This window comes from Hemicordylus capensis, chromosome 13 (genome assembly GCF_027244095.1).
Source record: "Hemicordylus capensis ecotype Gifberg chromosome 13, rHemCap1.1.pri, whole genome shotgun sequence".
Lineage (NCBI taxonomy): Eukaryota > Metazoa > Chordata > Lepidosauria > Squamata > Cordylidae > Hemicordylus > Hemicordylus capensis.
Genome location: NC_069669.1, coordinates 19,662,080 through 19,683,116, shown reverse-complemented (window position 1 = coordinate 19,683,116; position 21,037 = coordinate 19,662,080). Strand labels below are relative to the sequence as shown.

The window sequence follows — 21,037 nt, the reverse complement described above, 5'->3', positions numbered from 1 at the left end:
TGAGCAATTGAGAGACTACTAAATATATATGGCTCAAGAGAACCAGCAGCCAATCAGGCTTCCCTGAGTCAGCACTTTGGCTTCCTCTCTTGTGATCTCCTGAGCCTGCGTGACTCCAACTGAAATTGCCTCTTGAGACATCTTCTCAAGACAGGTGAAATCCCAGGCTCCTCCTCATCAGAAATCATGTCTGGCAGCTGTTGCAAATCCTCAACTCCAGAGTCTGGTCTCCCTGCCAAATCCTGTTGCTGTGCCTCTGAGCCCTCACTAGCAGGCGAATCCTCCTGCTCTGACTCAGAAGTCTGAGCCATGACAGATGACACCTGGTTCTAGTGTTGTGAGAGAGGGAGAAAAATTTCTCTCTCTGCCCACTCTCTCTACTCCATGCATAATTTTATACACCTCTATCATGTCTCTCCGTAGTCACCTCTTTTCCAAACCAAAGAGCCCCAAATGCTGTAGCTTTGCCTCATAAGGAAGGTACTCCAGGCCCCTGACCATCTTGTTTGCCCTCTTCTGTACCTTTTCCAGTTCTACAATGTCCTTCTTAAGACACGGTGACCGGAACTGCATATAGTAATCCAAATGTGGTCGCACAATAGATTCATACAATGGCATAATATTAGCATTTTTATTTCCAGTCCCCTTCCTAATGATACCTAGCTTGGAATTGGCCTTTTCAACAGCTGCACTGAGTCAACACTTTCAATGAGCTATCCACCATGACCCCAAGATATTCTCCTGGTCAATCACTGACAACTCAGGTCCCATCTGTGTACATGTGAAGTTGTGGGGTTTTTGCCACAATATGCATGACTTTACACTTGTTCACACTGAACCACATTTTGTTGCCCACTCACCCAGTTTGGAGAGATCCTTTTGGAGCATTTCACAATCTGTTTTGGATTTCACGACCCTAAATCATTTTGTGTCATCTGCGAATCTGGTCACTTTGCTGCTTATCCCAGCTTCTAGATCATTTATGAACAAGCTCAAGAACACTGGTCCCAGTACAGATCCCTGGGAGACCTGACAGATCCACTGCTTACTGTCGCTCTCCAACAATCTCACCTGGTTTTCTACTGCCGAATTCTTAGTTTTGTATTTGGTTTTGGTGCTTTATTATTTTGATGGTTTTTCAAGAGAGGAGAGCTGGTCTTATGGTAGCAAGCATGACTTGTACCCTAAGCTAAGCAGGGTCTGCCCTGGTTGCACATGAATGGGAGACTAGAAGTGTGAGCACTGTAGGATATTCCCCTTAGGGGATGGAGCCACTCTGGGAAGAGCAGAAGGTTCCAAGTTCCCTCCCTGGCAGCATCTCCAAGATAAGGCTGAGAGACACTCCTGCCTGCAACCTTGGATAAGCCGCTGCCAGTCTGTGTAGACAATACTGAGCTAGACAATGGTCTGACTCAGTATATGGCAGCTTCCTATGTCCCTATGTTTTTTCTATGATCAAATTGGTTTGATCACACGTTTGTCACTGATCAGCTCTTTGAACTGGTGATGAGAAAGGTGGGGTTTCCATTTTTAAAAGCAAAATAAAGCAAAATAAAGCTAGTTTGGCTCAGAGACAAGCTAGGATTACAGGTTTGACATAAGTGACAGTCTTCTGCCTATTTCCATGGTTGCTGTTTTATTTGATACTACAAAGCAAGAGCGTGATTTCTGACTGATCCACACAACTTGTTTCTTTCCGTGGTTGTAAAGTCCGAAGAAAACAAAAACTTCCTTCTTCATTGTTACATCTGTCGACCTTCCCTGTCATCATCTAAGAAGCTTCTCCACATGAATGCTAGATTCAGAGTATGCATATGGATTTTTTTTTAATGTTCCGGGAAGAGCTTCAAAAGCAAAAAACAAAAACAAAACACAAGCCATTAAATACCACTTAAGCACTCTACGTTTGTTTTTCCTACCCCTCACAATTTTCCGAAATCACAGCATGATCAATCGCACCAAATAAATTGACTTCTCTTTCTTTTGATCATGTTTAGCCCTCAAAAGGTTGTCTACGTTTGCCTGAACACTATTTCATTTCTGTCTGTTAAAAAAAGCACTGATGCTGATAGAGCGATGGTCAGTAACTTCATAAAGTGTTCCCAGGTTGGAGGTGCCAGGATCTGAGTGGGTCTGGTTTATACTCCTGGTTTATGGAGTTGTTTCTGAAGAAACTCTTCGCTAAATCTCTATAGTGGCGCAGTGACTAGGAGGAGCAGGAGCCCGTTCTTCTGCTCTGGGTGATGAGGATGATTGTTGTTAAAAATGTTTGTACCCCACCCCTCCAGTGCTCTACAGCTCAGGGCGGCTTACAACGTTAATAAACTAGATACAATATGGAACAATAAAAACATTAATAAAAATTTAAAAAAATTAAAGTCCAGGCTAAACCCACAATTTAAATGACAAATTTTTAAAATTTGAAATTAAAAGTTATGAATAAAAAGCTAAACACTACCAAATATAAGCAGTGGATAAAATATTACGAAACCTCTCTAAAAAGATCTGTCCTCAATTGTTTCTTTAAAATACTAATCTTTTCTCCCATGTCCAGAAAGGGATACTAGATTTTCTCCATGTCTATATCCAGGGATGGACATGATTAGTAAGAGTGTCTCAGAAATTATTTTGTCCTGCAACCACTAAATTGGTAAACTAAACTGGTAAAATCTGCATTTTAATTTATTGTAAATTAAACTTATTACACTTTTTAAAAAATGTTGTTTACTTTACATACAACCATAGTTTAATTATATCTATATAAAAAGAGACCTTCTACATAAAAATATATTACTGGCACACAAAACATTAAATCAGAGTGAATAAAAGAAGTCTTGGCACACTACTTCTGAAAAGTTGCTGGCCCCTGGTGTAGATGATCCCCTGGCTGGCTGGGCAAAGAGGAGCCTTTTAAGTGGTGGCTCTCTTCGGTTTAGCAGGGGGAGAGCAACTGGCCCTATCCAGCCCCAGCACAGCATCCCTCCAGTGGCTGTTGCTGGTGACTCCCATGTTTTTCTTTCTAGATTGTGAGTCCCTTTTGGTCAGAGGACCTTTAAAAACCACCTAGAGCCTTTGGAGTCAGGCAGTATATAAATTAAATAAATAAAAATAATTTTGCTCTGTAAATGGCTTTGAGAACTTTTTGTTGAAAAGCATAAATAAAATAAAATAAAATTAAAATAATAGCAATAACAATAATAATGGGCTCGATAATTAAAGTACTAAATCCAGTCAATAACATCTGGTAGACTGTGTGTAAATAGCATAATAAATAATAAAATAAATAAAAATGTACATTTCATGCCTCAAATTGCCAAAGTGCCTCTCAACTACAGTTTAATTCTGAAGATTTTAATTTGGTCTGTCTCTCTGCTTTTTTGGTGCTTTGACAAAGTGAGGGTTTTTTGAAAACACTGGAAATCAAATGCGCATTTGCATTGAGCCCTGCTATATTCAAAAACAGATTGCCACAAGCAAAGCAAAAATATGAAATACCATAACAGATGTGCTTCTCTCCATAGCCCAGTGGTTTCTCTTTGGAGTGACATGGACCAAGAACAAATCTTTCCATTTTTACAATCCTGGCTTCACCCTTGCACCCACCACCACCCTTGACAAATATGAAGCATTTACCACTTTCTTCCCAGTAGGATCCTTTGACGCTCCTTTGTCCTGCATGGGAACCGCTTCCGATATCCTTGCAGGGTCACTTGATGTTGCTTTGACCTGCTTAGGAGAAAGTGCTGGCTTCCCTGCATGAGCCTTTGTTGGCTTTTTCCTTTGCACTGGAAACATCAGTATTTTCTTTATACGGTCACTTAGTGATCTCTTGACTTGCATCTCTGGAACCCCCTCTGTCTTCCCCGGAGCGGGACATGGTGTTCCTTTGTCCTGCATCGGAATCCCTTCTGTCTTCCCCAGAATAGGACTTGGTATTCCTTTGTCCTGTGTCGGAACCTCCTCTGTCTTCCCCGGAGCTGGACCTGGTGTTTCTTTGTCCTGCACTGGAATCACCTCTATCTTCCCTGGAGCAGGACCTGGTGCTCCTTTGTCCTGCATCGGAATCACCTCTATCTCCCCCGGAGCCGGACCTGGTGTTCCTTTGACCTGCGTCGGAATCACCTCTATCTTCCCTGGAACAGGACCTGGTGCTCCTTTGTCCTGCATCCGAATCACCTCTATCTCCCCCGGAGCCGGACCTGGTGTTCCTTTGACCTGCGTCGGAACCACCTCTATCTTCCCCGGAGCCGGACCTGGTGTTCCTTTGTCCTGCATCGGAACCACCTCTATCTTCCCCGGAGCCGGACCTGGTGTTCCTTTGTCCTGCATCGGAACCACCTCTATCTTCCCCGGAGCCGGACCTGGTGTTCCTTTGTCCTGCATCGGAACCACCTCTATCTTCCCCGGAGCCGGACCTGGTGTTCCTTTGTCCTGCATCGGAACCACCTCTATCTTCCCCGGAGCCGGACCTGGTGTTCCTTTGTCCTGCATCGGAACCACCTCTATCTTCCCCGGAGCCGGACCTGGTGTTCCTTTGTCCTGCATCGGAACCACCTCTATCTTCCCCAGAGCCGGACTTGGTGTTCCTTTGTCTTGAATTGGAAGCATCTCTGTCTTCTCTGCAGTACCACTTGATGGTCCTTTGTCCTGCAACAGAACTATCTCTAGCTTCCCTGCAAGGTCTGCTGATATTGCTTTGTCCTGTGCCAGAACGACTACTACCTTCCCTGGAGAAGCCCTTGTTTCTCTTGCGGCCATTATAGCAGCCGCCTCTGACTTCCCTAACGGCTCAGTTAATGTCCCTTTGTCTTGCATCAAGACTATGTCTCCCTCCCTCAAGGGGTCAGTTGATGTGCCTTTGTCCTGTGTTGGAATGCCATATGCCTTCCCTGCTTCTTCTTTGATCTTAACCATTGATGTCCTCCTTCTGCGATCACTTGATGGCCCTTTGTCCTGCGCAGGAAAAACCAGTATCTTCTTTACCCGGTCACTTGGTGCTTCTTTTAACTTCAGAGAGAGCAACTCTGACCTCCTCCCATGGTCAATCGACACTCCTTTGTCCTGCCCTGGACCCACCACTGTCTTCACTGTGTGGTCACTTGGTGCTTCTTTGTTCTGTATAGGAAGCATCAGTAGCTTCCTTGCACGGTCACCCGGTGTTTCTTTGATCTCCATCGAACCTGTCACACTTGGCCCTTGATGGTGACATGATGCCCCTTTGACCTCCATGGAACCCATCAGTGTCGGCCCTCCACAATCACTCGAAGTCCCTTCAAGCTGCATGGAACCCGACACTGTATTCCCTACTCCTTTGAGCTGCATAAAACCTTTCACTATATTCCCTGCACAGTTGCTGGATGTTCCTTTGGCCTGCATGGAACCTGCCATCACTGTCCTTCCACATGGTGCTTCTTTGACCTGCATGGACCCTTCCACTGCCCGCCCTCTGGAGTCTTGTGATGTTTCGTTCACTTGTATGTAATCCTCATTTAGCATCCTCCTTTTACATACTTCCTACTGGCTTTTCAAGACTTGACATTTTCCAGTAAAGAAACAAAATAAGAAGAGCAGAAATAGTAAGCCCTATATAAATATATATATGGGTCAGAACTGCATCCCTCTCCCATCTTAGAGACCTGACTGGTAATTAAGGGTGAAACTAGACAAGACATTTACTGCACACTTAACAGTTGCACACAGAGATGACTCCAAGAAGTAGCAAGGCATAGTGGTTGCTCCCTCCACCCATATATTTCCAGTTCCCGCTTTCACTCTACCATCCACCAGATCTGAACTTTACAGCAAAGTGTCAGACAATAGTCCTATTATATTATGGTCCTATAACTTTAATTAATTGTTTTTAAGGCCTCTGTTGTTTATTTGTTTACATATTTTTTAATTATTTCACATATTTTTATTCCGCCCAAAACGTACGTCTCTGGGTGGTTTACAGCAAGATAAAAACAACATTAAAACATTAGTTAAAAACAAAAACAAGAAATTTACAACACGACAATTTAAATTTTTTAAAACGATATTATAAAATAACATTAAAAACAATCAAAACAGTGAGGTCTCACGGATCGCTTTTGCTAAAACTGCGGGGAGAGTGGGCTAAGCCTGCTCTCCCCACAGATGAGCGGGCAGGGAGCCCTGGGCAGCCGGATCGGCCACCCACACTATGGCTGGCTCCCTGACGGAGCCGGTGGGGGGTGGGGGCCGCGCGGCCCCCGCAAGCCCCAGTATGCCCTGCGCGAGTGCGCAGGGCATACTGGGGAGACCCCCGAGCCAGGAGGCGGCTTTTCAGGGTCTACTCATGAGTAGGCACGGCGCGAAGCCACGCCGTGGCTACTCACGAGCCTAAAAAGCAGGTTTGCTGGAGCGCTTGCTCTGCAAACCTGCTTTTTAGCAGGGGTTCTCGAGCGGGTTAGCCGCTCCAGAACCACCGGGCTCGGCTGCGAGCCCGGTGGCTCTGACGACCAACAAAAATCGGGCTAGGCTCTCCTAGCCCGATTTTTGTTGGTCGTGAGAATCGCCCCAGTATCCATTAAAAGCCTGGGTGAACAGATGCATCTTTAAAGACTTTTTAAAAATTATCAGAGATTAAGAAGCTCTTATTTTATTAGGGAGCGCATTCCAAAGCCTCGGGACAGCAACGGAGAAGGCCCATCCCTGAGTAGCCACCAGACGAGCCGGTGACAAATGTAGACGGACCTCTCCTGATGATCTCAATGGGCGGTGGGGTTCATAACGAAGAAGACGTTCTCTTAAATACCCAGGGCCCAAGCTGTTTAGGGCTTTATAGGTTATAACTAATGCCTTGTATTTTGCCCGGAAACATATCGGCAGCCAGTGTAACTCCTTCAATACGGGAGTAATACGGTCTCTCCTAGATGCCTCTTAAAGAAGCCTCTTTCACTCTCACTTTTCACTTTAAAGAAGCCTCTTTCACTCTCTCTTCTACCCCGGAACAAACAGCAGAAGCCAGTGCCACCAGAGAGGGAGGAGACTCCTCCAACCTTCTAGGAGCTGGGCCAACCCCTGAGCGTCCTTCCTGGCCTGGAACTGAGCTGAGTGAGGCCATGTGTGTAAGGTGGGGATGTGGGGTCATCTCCTCTGCAAATTTCAGCTGGCCTGGTACTGACCTCTCTCCCCTCCCAACTTTTCCTGCCACATGGTCTTGGAAAGAAAGAGAAAACTAGCCTGCAAAGTAGAGCGGAAGGCTTAACTTAATCCCCAAAGGCAGTGAAGCTGTTCTCATGAGCCTGGGCTAGGCTGCTCCTGTGGAGAGCAGGAATCTGCACTCGCCTAACCCAGCCTAACCCTGATCCCAAGCCTGGCTCTCAGCCCAGCCTAACCCTGCTCCCTTAACCCAGCCTCCAGGATCTCACATGGTGCCTTGTGGGATATCTGGAGGCTAAGAAAACAAGTCCCGGCCTCTGTTGGTCCGCGCTGCCAGGAGAAGTGCGGATTATGTGGGCATGCGAAGCGGTTCATGTGCTGAAGAAGCAACCACTGATTGCCAGGGGGAAAGTAGACTGAACCCTGCCTTCCCGCCCAACCGTCCGCCCAGTTGTGTGAAGAGCCCCAGTATTTCTAAGAGGAATCTGATCCATTTTCTGATCAGATCTGAAAATATCAAGCAAGCTCCATTAATAAGGTAAATAAGCTTCAATGCCACTACTGCATATGACCAGCAAGTGGCACAGCAGCTAGCAGTGATGTGGAGTGGAAATTTTTCCATTACCAAATTTGTTTCCGTTGCCAGGCATTCTAGTTCCCATGGAAAACTGCTGATTCTGGCCTTGCTCCTCAACCTGAGTTGCAGCTCAGGTACGCACAGAGGAATTCTCCGACTATCCCTCCCTCCCTTCCTGTTCAGCATGGTGGATATCTCCTTGCCGCCACACTGCCAGCTCAGCTATGCATAGGGGTCGCCAGCTCTGACTGAAGCTATTCCTGGATATCCCCCCCACCCAATATATTTCTTTCCAATTCCCCTCCCCGCTCCCCAGAATATCAAACAATTAAAAAATCTCCAGGCTGGTTTTCAAAGGTCATCTGATGTCCTGAAGGGTCGATCATACAGGTCCAACCACTCACACAGGCTGCTGCTGAAAAACTAAAACTGTTATCCTGAGTTAGCCAACTCTAGGTTGGAGCTATTCTGGGATAACCTCCCCCCCCCCCCCCGCAACACACAATATTTTTTCTGATTCTTTTCACAATATCAAGTCATGGAAATCTCTAGACCTGCTTTCAAGAGTCACCTGGAGATTTATGCCAATGCCTAGAGACTCCAGGCCATTCCTGAAGGCTCGATCACACGTCCAACCATTCACACAGGTTGGTGATGGAAAACTAAAATTGTTATCCTGAGTTTGCCAACTCTGGGTGAAGCTATTCCTGGCTATTCCACCACCACCACCACCCCAATATTTTTGCTAGTACTTTTTGCAATATCATGCCATTAAAATTTCCAGAATTGCTCTCAAGAGCCACCTGGAAACTAATGCTGATTCCTGGATCAGTATCATGGAGGGGTCACAGGGTTGTTGTGAGGAGAAACTTAAGCATGTAGTACACCGCTCTGGGCTCCTTGGAGGAAGAGCAGGATATAAAATGTAAATAATAATAATAATAATGAGTTGAGTTGGAGGAACATAGCACTGAAGGGCTACAGGGTAAAGGTTATTCACTTAGGTTGTGCTTGCCTAGAGGCTGCCAGCCCTTCAGGACAGACGATTCCAAGTCTGTCCTGAAGGGCTGGCAGCCTCTAGGCAAGCACAACCTAAGTGAATAACCTTTACCCTGTAGCCCTTCAGTGCTATGTTCCTCCAACTCAACTCATCCCTCCACAACACTCCTGCTCCAACAAAACACAAGATCTTAAGAAAATAATTTGACCTCTTTAAGAGAGCATGGCCATTCTCCTTGACCTTCAAAGCCTAGATTACCATAAAGAATTGGACTTTCAGAAACAGCGAGACGTAAATTGTGGTCCATTTCAAGTTGGTGTTTTTGCCTTATGAGACCCCAGAAGTCCTCAAGAAACTGAGACACCCATCTAGGCTCATGACTAGCCATAATAACCTGGGGCCTGATTGGCTGAGGTTTTCATAAATTAAGTCTCAGGTCATAATCAACACACTGCTTGTGTGACCTCTCATGACAGGGGATTCCTCAGCTGTGATGTCTGTATCTGAGATGGGATTGTGGCCACCAGATACTTCTTACCTTTTGTACTCAACTCCTCTCTATTCCAGCATCCTGATGTCTACAGTGGCCAAGCAAACATCCTGTTCTAGATGCAGCTGAGGCCTCCACTGAAGGAAGGGATACAAACCAGTGTTCCCTGTAACAGGGATTCCTAGATGTTGTTGACTACAACTCCCATCATCCCCAGCCAAAGGCCATTGCAGCTGGAGGCCCTGGGAGTTGTAGTCAACAACATTTGGGAATCCCTGTTACAGGAAACACTGATAAAGATCTCGGGGAGCTCCAAGGGAAAAGGGAATCAGGACCTTGGATAGTTCCAAGGGGGCAATCAAGAGAGCTGGGTACATCAGACATGAGATGAATGTTGCTCCAGCTGATGCTAGAAGCTTTTTATAATTGCTGTCCAGATAGCGAAGACTGGCCCCACCCTTTCCCTGAGGAGGTCTATGTTCCTTAAGGGTGTCTTGCACAGCGATCCTAGCATTGGCTTTAGCAGCACTGGGGAACTTCTGTCTGGGCCACTGCTGTAGTTGCCACCCCCAGGGAGGGGTGGCATAATTTGAGGAGCGGCAAAATGTGCCACTCCTCAAATTTTGCTGCCGTAGGCAAATGCCTACCCTGCCACAACAACCGCTCTGGGATCCTTGGAGTAGACTATAAATAACATAAAATAGGACTCCTATGAAATAGGTTTTTTAGTTCCTAGTTTTTACCTTTTACTTATAACTTTTAAAATATGAATTTTTAAAATGTGGTTTTAGTTTGCTCTTTTAACTTCTTTAATTTTATTATTATTTTTAAGTGTTTTATGTTGTATCTCTCTTATTAATGTTGTGAGCTGCCCCAAGCAATACTGTACTGGAAGGTCAGGGTATAAATATTATAAATAAATAAATATTCAACTAAATATTTGACTAAATACTCCACACTTTCCTTCATAACACTGACTTTTTTCAAAGATTTCAGTCCCAGCTTTCTCTTGACTGTTTCATTATCAAGTACCAAAAAAGAAAAAAGAAAAAAAAAGAGCTTGTTTTCCCCACTTCAAAACTCATTTAGCCTAACAGAGCTGCAGTCATGCAAAATTCATACTCCCATGTCTGAAGACTTTGCTTTGATGAAACATTAAAGTGTTAATGTCAAGCTAAACCACAAACATAGCGTGCCACACTTGTTCTGCAAAACAGCACTACTAATGGGGGAAGGCAGCAACTATTAGGAGAAGGGAGATCAAATCTACACTGGCTTCCTGAATGGAAAGAGGGTTATGCTGCACAGCAGCCATCTGCTTTTGGGCTTAGCATTTATCCTGTTCTATATAGGCTGAGCTGAGGTCTCCACCGAGGCAGGAATCCAGGAGTGGCACAGAACTCAGTCTGTGGTCAAAGGAGTCAGGACCATGGACAGCACCATGTAGAGCTGGATAGGGCAACATACAAGGGATGTTGCTCCAGCAGTGTCTTGTCACAGACTCCCGTGTTCTATGGTTGCTCCTGGGCAGTTGACCCCACCCCTTCCCTAGCAAAGGCCCTGTTTCTTAGTGGAGCCTTGCCCGACATCTTCAGTTCTGTCTCCAGCAGCACAGGGGGACCTTTACCAGAATTGGCAGGTCCTCAAGGGACTCTTCTGGAGTTCAAGGCAGGGTTGTGCTTTTCAGGTGCTGGCTCAGGTTGCCCTGGTTCTTCGGATATAGAGGTTCCTGAGGTCACCCAGGGTCCAGGTCAAAGAGTCTTCCCACCCAGCCTCATCCCCTCTGAACTGTGTGCCTCACCCTGCAATTAGGAGGAGAGTCCTGGATCTGGGGAAACAACAGTATTTAATGGGTTCAATTTCAGCCAATGGCAATGACTCCCTTTGATCTGGATGTGGCAGCCGAACTGGCTCTCTGCAACCTGGAATGTGCTCTTTGATACTTGCTCCCTGTTACTTGTCAACTCCTGCTCCAGGTCAATTCTTCTCAAGCTGTGCCTGATGTCCCAGAAGAAGGGTGGCAAAAGCAACCTTCTGACTTGCTCTGGCTGGAGTTGGAGATAGGATATCAGGCACATGTGTAAATGGAATCACAGGTGCCACACAGCAGCGTGTGTAACTAAGAGCAAGTGTAGAAAACTCAAATAACTCCTTCCTGTTTATCTCTGCTTCCTCCCTTTACCTTTCCTTCTCTGTTGTCTCCCCCGTATCATTTTTTGGACTGCATGCTCCTTGGGGCAGGGACCTGTCCTCTTATACATAGCAAATAACAATCGTAGCCTGGGGAATCAGATGATGCTGGACGGGCAATCTGGTATGATTGGGAGGCAGAAAGACTTGCAGGTCTGCTGGTTGCCCTCAGCCTGGACAAGGTGTCACTAGGGAAGGCCACTTTGCTCTTTGGGCCTTCCAGCTTCCAGTCAGCAAACCCTTTGTCAAACCTGCCTCCAAGGTACCAACCTGGCAACACAAACCAGGGTGGCCAGAACCTCAGGGGTATACTCGTGAGTCAAATGGGCTGTAACCCAAAATTTGGCTTTTAAAAAAAGCCAAATCTGGCAACAGAGACGCAAACCCAAGACTCAGCTCCCACATCCCACAGGTTGTAGAGTCTGCTTGCGGGGAGGACTCTGAGAACCAGCCCACAACAAAACGAGGCTATTCTGGTGTGCATTGAGAATGCAGCCTGGTTCCCACTGTGCATGAGAACCACCAGGAGCCGTGTGGCTTCTGGCGGCAGCATGGCGGCAAACCCTCTTGGGTAGCCTCCCACTTAACCCGGGTTTCGGGCACAAGATTCGAATCCCCTCTGGTACTATATCGGGCAGCTGCGATATAGGAAGATGCTGAAAGGCATCATCTCCGACTGTGTGGGAAGAGGCCATGGTCAACCCCCGCTGTATTCTACCAAAGACAACCACAGGGCTCTGTGGTCGCCAGGAGTTGACACTGACTTGACAGCACACTTTACTAACCCTATAGTAGAATGCCCCACAAGAAGGACAGGACGCTTGCTTCTGACCTCCTAGGCATCTCTGCTCTTTAGAAGAGACACCGGGAAGAAGGAAGGAAGGAAGGAAGGAAGGAAGGAAGGAAGGAAGGAAGGAAGGAAGGAAGGGGAGAGAGAGATGTCTTTCCCCCCCTCTTTTGCATCCATAATGTTGCTAAGCCTGCCTTATCATTACTGACTGGCCAGATACAACACCCCAAAGAAACAAAGCATCTTTCTTATGAATCACAGATAACTCTGCCTTTAGCATTTGTCCAAGTGTGTTTTGGAAACACGACGGCACGACAGAGGATTATAATGCATTATTCATAAAACACCCATCCGCTCTGAGTACATGGGAAGAGGTGGCATCCTAGATGAGGAAGAGACTGACCGAAAGGTGAGGTTTTAGAATCCACTTTCAAAATCCTGCACTATTTGGGGGTCTTCACTCAGCCATTGAGAGATGAGAACAGTAATCTTCACTATTTTTCAAGCAAGGGCCACTTTGGCCAAAACAAACAAACAAACAAACCCCAAACCCTTCCAGGTTAGAACCATTTCCCACTGGCTGACCTCTGCACAGAACTGTGCTTTCCTCAGTGCTTGGAGGGCCCTTTAAGAGAGACGGGACCCCTTCTCAAGAGCTCTAGGAGGAAAGCACTGGGAAGGGTCACACTTCCAATCCTGGCCCTGCTCCTTTTCAACTTTTACATCAATGGCATGGTGAGACACCTTAGTAGCCCAGACTTTCACCTTCCCAAGCTGGTAAACATAAAGTGTGCCATCGAGTCAGTGTCGACCCCTGGTGACCACAGAGCCCTGTGGTTTTTCCAGGAGGGGTTGACCATGGCCATCTCCCGCGCAGTGTGAGATGATGCCTTTCAGCATCTTCCTAGGTCGCTGCTGCCTGATATATAGGTGTTTCCCATAGTCTGGGGAACACACCAGCAGGGATTCAAACCATCAGCCTCTTGCTCACTAGGCAAGTTATTCCCCCACTGCACCATTAGGTGGCTCTCCCAACCTGGTAGATAGAAGCATTTCCTCCCTGCTCTATGCCAATGATGTTGCCATCCGCTCTAGGACCCCAACGGTCCTCAGAAAAGCTCTGGCAGCTCTAGCCCAGTACTGCAAGAATGATCAACAATAAATCAACTACCAAAAAACTAAAGTTATGGTTTTCACCAGAAGACCCAAGACCCGTCCCTGGAACATAAACAGCCACAAGGTCAAACAGGTCGCTTGTTTCAAATATTCTAGTAGTTTATATTTGCATTGCATAGCAAGTCTATGTTAGTGCACAAAGCATGTAGTAGATTCTAAAATGTAACTTATGGCACAGCTTACAGGGTGTGTTCTCCAGATTATCTTTTAAGCTCTTTATCACACTTGGAAGCGATCCTCCCAGTCGCTCCAGGAGGCTACCCCCTTCTGCGGGGAGGAAGCCCGAAAACACTTACCTCCCCACAGACAATTGCTGCCTCCTCGCTGCGTGGCCGGAGCCAGTTGGGGTCAGGGGCCACCTGCCCCCCAGAAGTTCCAGAATGCCCCACGCAAGTGGGTGGAGTAATCTGGGGAGACCCCCAACACCAGGAGGCTACAACAAGCCTGCCGGTTGGGGGTCTCCTCATGAGTTGCCATACCGTGGCGACTCATGATCACAGAAATGGGGTCAGCAGAGCACTCGCACATTTTAGGGGAGGGGTATTTAGGCGGGCTAGCCACTGCTGAGCTTTACTCAACATTTACCCTGCAGCATGAAGCTATGTGCGAATAACTCCCTGGTGATGGATAATTATAGGCCAGTCTCCAACCTCCCATGGTAAGATGATTGAGAGGTTGGTAGCTGACCATCTCCAAGAGGTCATGGAGGAAACTGATTAACTAAACCCATTCCAAACTGACTTTAGGGCAGCCTACAGGGTTGAGACATCCTTGGTCGGCCTGATAGGTGACCTTCGCCAGAGAATTGACAGAGGGAGTGTGACCCTCCTGGTTCTTTTGGATCTCTCAGTGGCTTTCGATACCATTGATCATGGTATCCTTCTGAACCACCTGAAGGATTTGGAGACAGGAGGCACTGCTTTGCAGTGGTTCTGCTCTGACATCTTGGGTTGATTTCACTTGGTGGCAATTGGTGACAGTTGCTCTTCAAAACGGGAGCTACTATATGGAATCCCTCAGGGCTTCATCCTGTCACCAATGCTTTTTAACATCTACATGAAACCATTGGGTGAGGTCATCAGGGGAGTTGATGATGGGTGTTATCAATATGCTTATGACCCCCAAATCTCTTTCTCCTTGTCATCGATATCAGGAAATGGCATTAGCCCTCTTAAATGCCTGTATACAGGCAGTAATGGGCTGGATGAGGGATAATGAACTGGAGCTGAATCCAAGCAAGACAGAGGTGCTCGTTGTTAAGAGTTGTAATCTACAAGACAAGTTAGAATTTCTGGGCAGGATTACACTCCCCCAAAAAGAACAGGTCCATTGCCTGGGAGTGCTCTCTGACCCAGGTCTCACCCTGATACCTCAGGTAGAGACTGTGGCCAGGAGCGCTTTTTAACAATTGCAATTTGCAATTTGCAATTGATTTGACAGCTCTGCTAATTCCCTGAGGAGAATGACCTGAAAACAGTGGTGCACCTGCTGGTAACCTCTAGGCTGGACTACTGCAATGCACTCTGTGTAGGCCTGCCTCTGTGCATAGTTTGGAAACTTCAGTTAGACAAACACAGAAGAAAGAGGGTGCAGGAGGAAGGCAAGGGAAGGAGGAAGAGGAGAAGAGGAAGAGTGAGGCGCTTTCCAAATTAGCCACTTAAAAGCGGCTAAATGCCTCCTTCAGGCAAATCACAATCAAAACGTAAAACCTGCAGGGGGAGCACTCTCACGAAAACTAACAACCCGGAAAAATGACACCCTTTTTACGCCAGATAAACAATGTCATAGCCCTAAATCGCAGCAATTAAATTTGAAACAATGCATCCGAAATTTGAACGGCACCCTGCAGTTAGCGTCGGGACTGCAGTGTCACAACACAGGAAGTGTGGAAGCAAACTTCAGAGATGCGTCCTGACCCTGTTTTAGGGTCTCATGTGGAAAGCACCTGCGAGAAAGAGGGGGGAGGAGGAAGATGAAGACAGAAGGTGGCAAAAGGTGCCTTTCCCTGCACGAGTGAGTGAAGGGGGTGAGTGAGTGAGAGAAGGAGAAAGCAGAGTGAGAAGATGAAAGTGTTGGGTGTGTCTCCCTGGAGGTGCATTGGAATAAAATCTGGCCCACCTCCTAATTGAGTTTGACACCCCTCGGATAGAGTGTTGAACTAGGTCCAGAGTTCAAATCCCATTCAGCCATGGCACTCACTGGGTAACTCTCAGCCAGTCACTTCTCTCTCAGTCTATCCTACCTCACAGAGTTGTTGTGAGGATAAACATATGCCATCTGCACCACTTTGGGCTCCTCAGAGGAAGAGCGGGATAGATGTGTAACAACAACAACAGTAACAATAATAAACATCCAAAATTAGATGCTTTAAAAACCATAAGAAGTCTAGCAAATTCATTGGATATGTGGAATGGGAAAACCGATGGATTTCTGGAAGAAAACCCACAACAGGAGAATTCCACAAAAAGAAGCCATTCAAATATTTTTAAAACTTTGGTTTAAAAATCAGCCACAGATAACCCTCTGCAACTAATAAGCACTGCAAATGCTTGACAAGCACTAACCTTTTCCAGTTTCTCAAAATGTTCCCGTAAGAACTTCATGGGCCGGTCAGGTTTTGCTATGCAGAGGTTCACAATGCACTCTTTCAGAATCTGCTGGATGTTATGCTTCTGAACATAGAGTTCACAGCCTTTCAGGCTCTCGTCGTCTTCCACGTTGCAAGAGGAGGAAGCAGCCATTTTTGTGCTTGTAAACAGACAATAAACCTAGGTGAGAAAATGATGTGATTTTAATGTAGCAGGAACAGTTCTCCAAGGCTTGTGGGTGCAAAATGAGAAGTATTTGAAATACAGAAGTATTTGAATACAGAAGTATTTGAAAACTGGACATCTCTCCTAATGTCCAAAGCCATGCTTCAGTATCTCAGCCACATTAAATCATCTGCTAGCTGCAACAAATATTATATATTATCATCTAAAAGTCTTGAACAGCAATGCAGCCTACTGTGAAACAGTCTTTAAAATCTTTATGAGTTTACAGAAATGGTGATAATCATTCTATCTCTCTGCGTCATCCTCTCCCACATTCGCAGCACGGGTCCAAAAACGCACAGGAGCTTTAAGCATTGCTTACAGCACTCGGTTGGTTTGCTGTTAAAGATTTTTGGATAGGCATATCTTTTATATTCGTTCACAGGAAGCTATTTTCTTACTGAGCCTGTGGCTTGACCTTTTAGGCTATCATCTCTGCAAACACACAAATTCCAACGAAAGCATTCAAATAATGCTTTGCACACCCTCACCTAAATTTTTCAGAAAATCTTCCAACATGTAATATATAGAGAGTGACACTGCCAAGGAGATCTCTCTATGTAATTATGGTCCAAGAGGTTTATAGTGGGAACACCAACCAATTCAAAACAACTACTTTTTAAAACAAAACAAAGCAAAACCATAAAAATAACAAAGGAAACAAAACAGAAGCAGCACTTTAAAGGATGGAAGACACCTCCAGCAAAAACATTTGGGGCTGCAAGCTCAGTTCCAAAACAAAACATGTGTTTGCAGCAACAGTGGTTGTGTTTGGCAACATTAATAGGGAACTAGTTGGCTTGGTGGAAGAGCATCTGCTTTGCATGCAGAAGGAGGTCCCAGGTTCAATCCCTGGCAGTATCTTCAGACTCCTGCCTGAAACCCTGGAGAACTGCTGCCAGTCAGTGTAGACAATCCTGAGCTAGATGGACGAAGGGTCAGATTTAGTAGAAGGTAGCTTCCTAAGCTCCTAGCCATCTAGATACTGGTCAGTGGTCAGACCAACATTGTTTAAGGCAGGGATTCTCAGCGTTGGGTCCCCAAATGTTATTGGACTTCAACTCCCATAATCCCCAACCAAAGGCCACTGATGCTGGGGATTATGGGAGTTGAAGTCCAAAAACATCTGGGGACCCACCTGGGTTGAGAACCCCTGGTTTAGGGGATTTAGCCATAGCGCAGTGGTAGAGCATCTGAAGGCCCCAGGTTCAATCCCTGGCAGCATCTCCAGGTAGGGCTGGGAAAGACTTCTGTCTGAAGCCACTGGAGAGACACTGCCGGTCAGTGTGGACATTTCTACTTCTATATACTGAGCTTCAACCGAAGATCTCAAAGCAGTTTGCATAGAAAAATAAACCATACGTCAATAAGATGGCCTCCTGTCCCCAAAGGGCTCACAATCTAAAAAAGAAACAAGGCAGATACCAGCCACAGCCACTGGAGGGGTGCTGTGCTGGGGATGGATAGGGCCAGTTGCTCTCCCCCTGCTAAAGAGAAGAGAATCGCCACTTTAAAAAGGTGCCTCTTTACTCAGTTAGCAAGGGTTAGGGTTAAAAGAACCAATGGTCTGACTCCGGGAAGCTATTCACACATGTGTGCAAAGGTTTTGCACACGTGTGGGTTCCGATCCCAGCAGCACTGCAGCGGCAAACCCCACCTATGGAGCCTCCCTCTAAAATGAGGTTAAAGGAGCAAGTGCTCCCTTTGCCTCATTTTTCAGATTGTCTGTCAGCCACAGCTGCAAGCTTTTAGCAGACTTGGGGAGGGGAGGGGGGTCCCCAAAATGCACTGTGAACTCATGGAGGCTCCAGGGGATGGGGCAACGCAGCAACCGGTGCTCGTCTGGGTGGGCAATCCTCCTGCCCAAGGAGAGGAAACTGCTCATGTGCCGGGAGATAAGGAGAAGCTGGTCTTGTGGTAGGAAGCATGACTTGTCCCCCTAGCTAAGCAGGGTCTGCCCTGGTTGCATATGAAAGGGAGACTTGATGTGTGAGCACTGGAAGATCTTCCCCTTCTTAGGGGACAGAGCTGCTCTGGGAAGAGCAGAAGGTTCCAAGTTCCCTCCCCGGCAGCATCTCCAAGAGAGGGCTGGGAGAGACTCCTGCCTGCAATCTTGGAGGAGCTGCTGCCAGTCTGGGTAGAGACAAGGCTGAGCTAGATGGACCAAGGGTCTGACTCAGTATATGGCAGCTTCCTATGTTCCTCTCGAGGGCTTCCTCCCCACTAACCTTATTGCCCTTTCTCACTGATCGTGAGAAAGGGCTCAGTATAAGGCAGCTTTCCTATGTAACCTGTGTAACTGGCAAGGATCAGAGAAGCATTTCAAAAGCCATAAGAACATAAGAGCAGCCCTGCCGGATCAGGCCCAAGGAGGCCCATCTAGTCCAGCATCCTGTTTCACACAGTGGCCCACCAGATGCTACTGGGGAGCCCACAGGCAGGAGTTGAGGGCATGCCCTCTCTCCTGGTGTGACTTCCCTGCAACTGGTACTCAGAGGCATCTTGCCTCTGAGGCTGGAGGTGGCCTTTAGCCCTCTAACTAGTAGCCGATGATAGACCTCTCCTCCATGAAGTTCTCCAAACCCTTCTTAAAGCGATCCAGGTTGTTGGCTGTCACCACATCTTGTGGCAGAGAATTCCACAAGTGGATTATGTGTTGTATGAAAAAGTACTTCCGTTCGTTGGTCCTAGATTTCCTGACCATCAATTTCATGGGATGACCCCTGGCTCTGGTGTTACGGGAGAGGGAAGAGATTTTCTCTCTATCCACTTTCTCCACACCATGCATGACTTTATAGACCTCTATCATGTCTCCTCGCAATCGTCTTTTTTCTAAACTAAAAAGCCCCAGGTGTTGTAGCCTTGCCTCATAAGAAAGGTGCTCTAGTCCCCTGATCATCCTGGTTGCCATCTTCTGCACTTTTTCCAGTTCTACAATGTTCTTCTTTAGATGTGGTGACCAGAATTGTACGCAGTCCTCCAAGTGTGGCCGCACCATCATTTTGTAGGAGGGCATTATAATATTAGCCGTTTTATTTTCAATCCCCTTCCTAATGATCCCTAGCATGGAATTGGCCTTTTTCACTGCTGCTGCACATTGTGCCAACACTTTCAACAACCTGTCCACCACAACCCCAAGATCCCTCTCCTGGTCAGTCACCAACAGCTCAGATTCCATCAGCGTATACTTGAAGTTGGGGTTGTTTGTCCCAATGTGCATCACTTTACACTTGCCGACATTGAACCACATTTGCCATCTTGCCGCCCACTCCCCCAGTTTGGAGAGATCCTTCTGGACTCCTCACCATCTGTTTTGGATTCCACTACCCATTCACTCCCTGCTTCACCAAGGCTCGCATTATAAGAATAATTCCTTCAAGATTCAAAGTTGTCTTGCAGGCACCAATAGTACCGTGCAGTAGAAAGGCCTTGTTATTCTGTGTTTTTATCCATGTGTGTGGTGGTGGTTTGCCAAGGATGACGGGCCAGGTCTCTGCCCCAAGGGGGCTTACAGTCTGGGTAGTGATGCAAAAGGGAGAACAGAGGAAGAGAGAAAAGGTGGAGGGTGGGATCAAACAAGGGGAGAAGGTGCCACTGCCAGCGAGGCTTTCAGTTCCATGCGCTGGGGCTTAGGCTATGAGGGAGACTTGGAATAAGTGGCTTTTGGGGAGGCTGAGTCACGAGACTCCGACACGGAGGCCAAACGGCGTCCTGTGCAATCCCTGTCAAACGGCATCTCGGCTGGCAGGAGCCGAATTAAATTGGGGGGAGGCTTGCGGAGGAGCCCGAAAACGCCGCGGAGATGGCCCAGGCAGGCTTAACCGTGCCTCTCTCGGACAGCCACAGGCTTGGCCAGGCAGAGGGCACCGAGCAGACCGTCCTCAGCAGCAGCCCTGGGGGAGCTCGGCTTTCCTCTCCCCGGCCGGCAGCATCCCCTGCATCTTCGCAGCCCGGGTCTCTCTCTCATCCTGCACGGGCACCACGGAGGAGGGGGGGACCCTTCCGCCTCTCCTCCTCCTCCTCCTCCTCCATCAGCAACAGCCTTTTGTTCTCCGCCAGCTCTCGGCCATGGTTGCTGGGGAACTGCTGCTGCTGCTGCTGCTGCCAGCCAGCCAGGGAGGATGGAGCAGAGATGCCCAAGGCGCGGGGAAGAAGGGGCCGGGGGAGGATAAATACCTGGGCGCTGCTTGGACCAGGGACCAGCGGCGGCGGCAGCAGCAGCAAGAGCAGCAGCCTCCCTCTTCCTCTCCAGCTCCCGTTATTCCGCAGTGCAGCCGCCGCCTCCTCTGCCTCAGCCAGGCGCTGCTGCTGGGCTCTGGCGGGCTGCTTCTGGTGCCCCCGCCTTCCTGCTCTCCCAGGGAAGCCCTGCACCCACGCTCCCACCCCCGGGCTCGCCTGGCTCTTGCTCCCCCTCCCCCTTGGTCTTTCCCCTCCCTGGCGGCGGCGGCGGCTGCACACAAAGCGTTACACAGGAAGTCTCGGCTGCTGTCAGTCACGGGCTAGCTCAGCCTTCCTCCTGCAGAGAAAAACACACACACACACAGGAGCACAAGCTGCGCCTTGTGGCTGTGGGATGCTTCTTGTGGCCAAGTGCATCAGCTCCCGAGGAAGATGAGGGGCACTCACCCCACATGGGAACACCTAGAGCAGGAGTTTTCAACCTCTGGCCCCAGACGCTGTCAGACTACAACTCCCATCGTCCCCTGCCACACGGACAGGGGGCGGTGGGAGTTGTAGTCAAACAGCATCTGGCAACCTCTGAGCACGGGTTTGAGTCTCGGTGGCCTCGTATCGGAAAGCAGAACCCGGAAAGCAGATCTGCCGTTTGTTTGCTGTCCCACATGAGATCTCTTATATGGGCAATACGATTCTACAGGGG

General features: G+C 47.6%; 2 protein-coding genes across 2 annotated transcripts in view; both read right to left on the bottom strand.

The window, feature by feature from the left end:
- The window catches only part of PRKAR1B (protein kinase cAMP-dependent type I regulatory subunit beta), a 150,655-nt gene extending 130,072 nt beyond the window's left edge, over nt 1-20,583 (bottom strand). The window contains exons 1-2 of the mRNA XM_053277084.1: nt 20,335-20,583; nt 15,910-16,113 (exon numbers count right to left, since the gene is read on the bottom strand). Of these exons, the coding sequence (XP_053133059.1) occupies nt 15,910-16,086 (177 nt within the window). The 5' untranslated portion in view covers nt 16,087-16,113; nt 20,335-20,583. The remainder of the gene's footprint in view (nt 1-15,909; nt 16,114-20,334) is intronic.
- Nucleotides 1,617-9,072, bottom strand: LOC128336830 (microtubule-associated protein 6-like). Its single transcript, XM_053277083.1, has 3 exons — nt 8,958-9,072; nt 3,634-5,531; nt 1,617-1,844 (listed from the first exon to the last, which is right to left on the bottom strand). The coding sequence occupies exons 2-3, from the start codon at nt 5,494-5,496 to the stop codon at nt 1,827-1,829; spliced, it is 1,881 nt and encodes a 626-aa protein (XP_053133058.1). The 5' UTR covers nt 5,497-5,531; nt 8,958-9,072; the 3' UTR covers nt 1,617-1,826.
- Nucleotides 20,584-21,037: the final 454 nt, after the last annotated feature.